Genomic DNA, 6,588 nt, shown 5'->3' on the forward strand with positions numbered 1-6,588 from the left:
GTAGACCTGTTATGAAGGGATCTGAATGAAGAAGCAGCCTATTTACTAAATCTGTGTTGGTCACAATGCGACTCATTTTACGCGTATGATTTTTTCTAAAAGACTTGATGTATTTGTTAGTCGCTTCAGCTGCTTCTTCAGACAACTCTCCGATTGACAACAAACCGTAATCTATAACATTAGCACCATGAATTAGAACTTTGTGAACGGAAGCAGGCATGTTATACCACGGATACTCGGCAACTAACTGCCGAGCCGTCTCTAAAGCGAACTCTTCGAAGTTCGTCTTATTAATATTATATCCCGAATTTAAACATTGAAGGATGATCCAGCAACGATCTAGGAGATCCTTCTTGATCCCAGTAATTTCAGCGGAAATTTCTGAATTCGAGAAAAACCGCCTGGCTGTATTACCATCGTTTGATGTTCCGCTTCCGCCACTTTTAGGCTTATCCACTATAAGCCCTAATCTTTCTCTAAATTGAGTCTGAACATATGATTTTTTTGCAGCAACAAGCATTTTGTCATTAGCGGACCTAGCTTGCCATTTCCTAACATCTAACTTGTACGCGACATGAACAAAATATTCAAAAAAACGTATTAACGCGTGAAGAGGTGATAAACCAAATTCATATTTACTCTCATCGACTTCCTTATTTAAACATTCGTCAATTTTGTTCATTTCACTGGGCAAGGCGTTACAAATAAAACATTTTGATGAAGAAACACCACTAAGTGCATTACACACTTTACCATCTACCATAGTAAGTTGCAAACAATGAGTAATGCGATATTCGCGATCTTCTTCCTTGAAAACAGGCTGCAAGTTCCTTATTTTATCTTTAAAATGAGCTTCTTCCTCAACTGACACTGCAGTCGATTCCTTCAAATATCGGAGGCGTATAGGACGACAGTATCGAGTTGATGAAGGACGAGGATTTTTCCACAAAACTACTGAATTTTCTTTGTTATCTGTTGTCAAAACAAGCTGAAGTGGCACATACGAAGTAACAAACAGGCTACTGTCTTCAAGAGTGGAGTCAGAAAAACACTGTTTATATTCTGAATGCCCTGTACTGCCATCGAAACCCCATTTCCCTATCAAAGATATCTTATCTAGAGACTCATTAGGTACACTATCCAAAACATCTTTTTGAGACTTGAGAATCCGATTGGCAGTATGATCTAATAAACTTTGAAGTTCGACTTCGGCGGATGATTCTGTAACAGTAATATCTGAAGGATAACAGTGTTTTTTAGATTCCACGACACTTTGGTAAGATGGGAAAATGGTTTTTGAAAACTTATTGTCTATAAATTTCTTTACTAATATATATTGATGTGTTAACTGAGCTTCAACAATGAGCGATAAAACTTCGCTAGAATCGATTTCAGGACAAGACAAGCTATCGGACGCATTGAGCAATGACTGTACAAGAGAAGGGTCTTGGTTAGACAAACTAGCCAATCTTCTCCTTTTTGTACGTTTACTGGTGTCGTCAAAGTTAATTCTCGGACGGCCATGCGATGAAGAAGTTGATGGTTTAACTTCGTCAAAGCTCTGAGATACACGTAACTCAGTTCGCTGTACATCAATATTTTCAACGACATGCAGCCAATCTGAATATTTTTCTAAGAATTTAGATCTAGTACGATTCGACTTTGCCCAGTAGTGGGAAATTCGTTTACAAATATTCTTAATTTTAAGGCTTAAAGTCTCTAAATCAATATTTTCGATGTCGTCAGAAAGGGATGATGTTTCGGTCAAAGTGCTCAGGACGTGTTGCATTTTTTCATTTGGATTACCCACTTTAGAGTGCCAAATATCAAAAATTGTCATCCTCGATACAGAACATTTGAAAAATGTACCTAAAACAATATGAAAGCTGAACTTAAAAAAAAATTAAAAATTCAATACTATGGACATGCATACTTTGACACCCCTTTAAGCCAAGAAGAGGCAGCAAGATGCAAATGAAACTTATAGCTCTTAATAAGGACATACTCCTTATTCAAAAACCATATACCTCAGGTGCAGCTCAGCGCAGCCAAAAGTTGTAGGTCTAAAGGAAATTAAGTTATGCCAAAAATTTTCACCAAAAAACTGCCTTCAATAAAAAAATTATATAACAAAAAATATGCATAAAAAAAATTAAAAAAAAATTGATAATAAAAGTACATACCATGCTCTTGGATCTCCATGCTTTCACAACACGTAAACACTTGATTTGGAATAGTGACACTCAAAAACAAAGTGATTAAGTTTCGATGACTCACACGTGGTGATAATTAGTCTCGCGATGCGCTCACTTCCGATGCACAAAAGTGAATGATAACGTGACCTAATTACATTGATATTTATAGTTTTTGGAAGCTTGTTAACTAGTTACTAACTTAGTGAGTTGATCTAACCGGGATAAGCCAATGATTTTTTTTGATTTATGGCCTATGGGGGAATCACAGTGCAGTGTCGAGCGAAGACCTGCCATTTTAACTTACGTGAGAGGTGTGCATCTATCAAGACCTATTTCAAGCCCCCGAGGAAGATTTCTCAGTTCCTGAAACCCGTGAAATGTAACATCCCCTTACAGGATGCAGGAGTTTACAAGCTTGACTGTGAGGCGGTCTCTCTTATGGACAAACGAAGCGAAGTGTTCGTACCCGCGTCAAAGAACATATAGCTGATGTTAAACACTGTCGCCTAAACAAGTCTGCAATCTGCGAGCATGTCATGGATAAACCTACATATTCAATGAAGTTTAACTAACCCCAGGTCCTTGCAAAAGAAGTCCGTTATCTACCCAGGATGCTGCGAGAGGCCATTGAAATTAAAAAACATCCTAATTTCAACAAGGAAGATGGTTTCTCCGTAACACCAGTTCGGGATCCAGTATTTCCTCTGATGAAATATCCCAAACACACATAAGACTGCAGTATATATATAATATCTATTATTAATTAATAATAAATTGAACTTAATAAAAATTCATTCAATAAAATAATTTGTAAAACGTAATGTAGAGGAAATTGAATGTTTGTTTGTTAAATTAAAAATAAGGTATTCAATTAATAACTTTTGTAACTATAGTGAAAATATAGGGTGGTTTGCATTAATATTAGGCATAACTGGTTGATGACTATACCATCTCAGTCAACCGTGACCACGGGACATGTAAAAGGACCGAAATGTCGGTTTGTTTGAAAAAACAAATATACGCGGTTTAAATCCGAAAAATAGTTTCATTTTCTAAAAAACGTAAGTTTGATAAGCTGGGTGTTTGTTACATTTGATTAATTGGATGGTGCAATGGCAGGCCGGCGGCGGTGGCCGCGGCGGTGGGCGGGCAGCGCGCCGCCTTTCTGCAGCGGGACAAGCTGTACAAGCAACGCACCAAGCAGTTGGCCAAGACCCATCCGCAGCCCGTGAGTACAGCCGTTAATGTGGTGGTTGCGCTGCTAGTGGACAACGGTGTCGCGCAACTTAAAATTAACTTATTATATCAATGAGAAAACAAGAAATTTATTTTATAGACATGAAACGTGAAATTTTGACGGTCCTTAGTTATTTGTTTTGATCGAATAGAAATTAAATTAATAATAGTGGTTACACAGTCGGCGTCTGATAGAAATTCATTAATTAAAAAATAAGTATTGGTAATATACAGTCCGGTAGAAAGGACTAAAATTGTAATTAAATTTCATTAGGTGCAATTTAATTTTGTAGATTTGGAAATGTTGTCGTTTTTGCCCTTTTACGCTCTGTCGCTTTAAACGGGATGACAATATTTTGAGGAGTTGGGAATCCTAGAAACGACACCGTTGTCGCTAACGTGACTGTTCGGTGAGGTACAGGTCGAGCCGTGCAAAGTGGCCCCTCGTTCACACTGCCGCGCAAGGGGAAGTGTGAAGAAACCAGTGATAGTAAAACGAGTGCCTTTCGTGTTCAGTTCGTGGTCCGCGGACACCACTTGCAGCTGCAGGCGCTCACGTCGGTCGGCCATTGTCACCACTGCGACAACGTCATCTGGGGGCTGGCCCCGCAGGTGAGCGCAGGGCCCCGGTCCGCGAGCCGAGCCCGGCCGTCGGCTACAGCGGCCGTGTCTGTGCAGGCCTACGTGTGCGCCGAGTGCCAGCTGCGCGTGCACCGGCTGTGCGCGCGCAGCGTGGAGGAGGGCTGCGTGCTGGACCACGACCACTCGTCCAACCGCATCTCGCGCTTCATGGAGCGCATCCACGCCAACCCCGCGCCCGCGCCCGGTCAGTGCCCCGCCGGCGCCCGCCACAGGCCCGCGCCCGCCGCTGACCCCGCGCTCTCCGCAGGTGCCGAGGCCGGCGACCGGAAGCCGCGCAAGGCGTCGGCGACGGCGACGGCGCACTTCCTCGGCGGTGAGTGCGCTCCCTCCGGCGCCAGTTGTAGTCTTGCGTCCGTTTCTAATCGCTTTTCTGTTCGTGCACAGCGGAGCGCAGCGCTCGCAGAATCGAAGACGAGCCGCCCTGGGACCAGACGCTGACGCCGGCTTCTGCTCAAGGTCGGTCTCGTTTCTTTTTCTTTACGACGCTGTAGGTCACGCACGGGAAGACGAACACTTCAATTCTTGTAACTTCATCATCGTGCGGTGCCATCTCGCGAACGACCTTTAAAGACCGATCGGCTGTGGTGGTGCTCTCGACTTTAGAAGATTTTCTTCAACTTCTGACAACACAGTGAATTCTCTTGCGTCACCGGATTCGATACCTGGCAGAAGCGATTAGTTTTGTTTCGGAATACGGAAGGACACGTTAAATTATTAAGTACATCTCGATCAGATTGGGGATGTCCTGAAATAAGCCAGATTAAAAGTACCAAAAATAATGTATGAAAATATTAAAGCGACTAAAAGAGAAAAGACAGGGGAGTGCAGCGAATGGAGGTTCGTGATACCTATCTACCCTAGCGGGAGATGGACATGTATGAGTATACTGAGTGACAATGACGTAGTAATAAATGCCTTAATTTATGCGGATTATTTAAAAAATATGCTACAAATTCAAGAGTTACTCCTAACCGTGACAACGTTTAACCCTGTAAGAATAGATGTTATAAGTACGTATTGTGGATTTAATAGGCTATGCGTAGATCCATGTATTTCCAACATTGCCTTTACTTTTTAAATGACTTATAAAACAGAATAGAATATAATTACTTATTACGGACCATGATCCATAATAATGTTAGTAATACAGTAAATTTTTCTTACGTGATATGGCTAGTACAATACCAAATTATTTAATTCTAGTGAAATGCCACGTCTAGACCACTACCCTACGCACGTATAGTTGCACCCAATGTGATTGATAGGGGCAGTCCAGCCTGTTGGCAACAACGGCTAGGATGCCATTTGCGCTGCCGCGCACACGCATCATGAGTGAGGCAGCCTTCTTGCGCATAATGGCATGAAAGCCATCTGTGTGCGCCTCCGTGAACATGCCGCACTGAGAACATGATGCACAACAGTGTCGCGGCAGCCCCATTAGCACCCTAAAACCGTTATTAATGTATTCAGGGTTCTCTGGGTATACTTTACCCACAAGCTGCTTGTGTAAAAGGTTTGGCAATATGCTTTAAATAATGAGATCTTTACATCTTTGGTGCAACGAGCAAACCTGCGGGCGAGCATATTACAGACAGGGCCCTTCTCTCCCTCTCCATGTCGGCACTATCATACAGGTTATCGGTTACCCAGTAACCCAAGTACTTAAATTGAGAGAAACGACTTATCTCACTACCATAGAGAAATACCGGCGGCACAGTTTCAAAAGAACCTACCTTCGGCTTAAAAACTAGTAGCTCGATCTTTTTCGTGTTATAGCTGAGTCCATGGGCTTCCGCATATGTCTCACATGTCCTGAGGAGCTTACCAAGTGCACTGATCCCAGGAGTCAACAGCACCATATCATCAGCGTAACTGATATTATTAATGAAAGTGCCATCAATAGAGCAACCCACTTTAGCGTTGCTGAGTTCCACGATCAATGCATTAATATACAGGTTGAAAAGCTTGTGAGCTCGGCGATGTAACCCCCCCTTGTCTCACCCCACATTTAAACCTGTAATCTTTTGAATACACTCCCGCCTAACACTGTTAGTCTGATTTTCGTACCAGTAACGGATTAACCTAGTGACTTCATCCGGGAGATCCGTCTCACAGCGCAGCTTCTGCCATAGCACGTCATATGAGACAAGGTCGAAAGACTTGAAGCATAATACGGCGCTCTCTGTGGATAGTCCGCTCCTGAAATATATTACATATTAATACTTATACTGTCCACTAAGGAGCGCTGTAGTAGATTTCGAGAGGAGTTTTGTTTTTAAATAATTAACATTTATTTATTTATTTAAATAAAACTATTTAAAAAAATAAAAATACCAAATCGCTTAATCAAAAAACAATGCAAAACGATCCTCGAAAATGTCTCTGATATAATATTTATTCTACGTAGGAGGCTTCTCGTCAGCGCAAAAACAGACCATGTTGATCTATGTTAATACTTGAACAGATGCTTACCGTGTGGGCCGACCTAGAATAGAACTTTTGGAAAATTTAACAA

The 6,588-nt window shown here is 41.8% G+C and overlaps 1 protein-coding gene across 1 annotated transcript in view; it reads left to right on the forward strand.

Annotated features, from left to right (window-relative positions):
* The window catches only part of LOC113228758, a 53,550-nt gene extending 47,492 nt beyond the window's left edge, over positions 1-6,058 (forward strand). Inside the window, exons 16-19 of the mRNA XM_026462122.1 lie at positions 3,315-3,423; positions 3,948-4,386; positions 4,458-4,529; positions 5,850-6,058. Of these exons, the coding sequence (XP_026317907.1) occupies positions 3,315-3,423; positions 3,948-4,386; positions 4,458-4,529; positions 5,850-6,058 (829 nt within the window). The remainder of the gene's footprint in view (positions 1-3,314; positions 3,424-3,947; positions 4,387-4,457; positions 4,530-5,849) is intronic.
* Positions 6,059-6,588: the final 530 nt, after the last annotated feature.

The sequence above is a fragment of the Hyposmocoma kahamanoa genome, unplaced genomic scaffold, assembly GCF_003589595.1.
Source record: "Hyposmocoma kahamanoa isolate Upper Pololo Valley unplaced genomic scaffold, ASM358959v1 240, whole genome shotgun sequence".
Lineage (NCBI taxonomy): Eukaryota > Metazoa > Arthropoda > Insecta > Lepidoptera > Cosmopterigidae > Hyposmocoma > Hyposmocoma kahamanoa.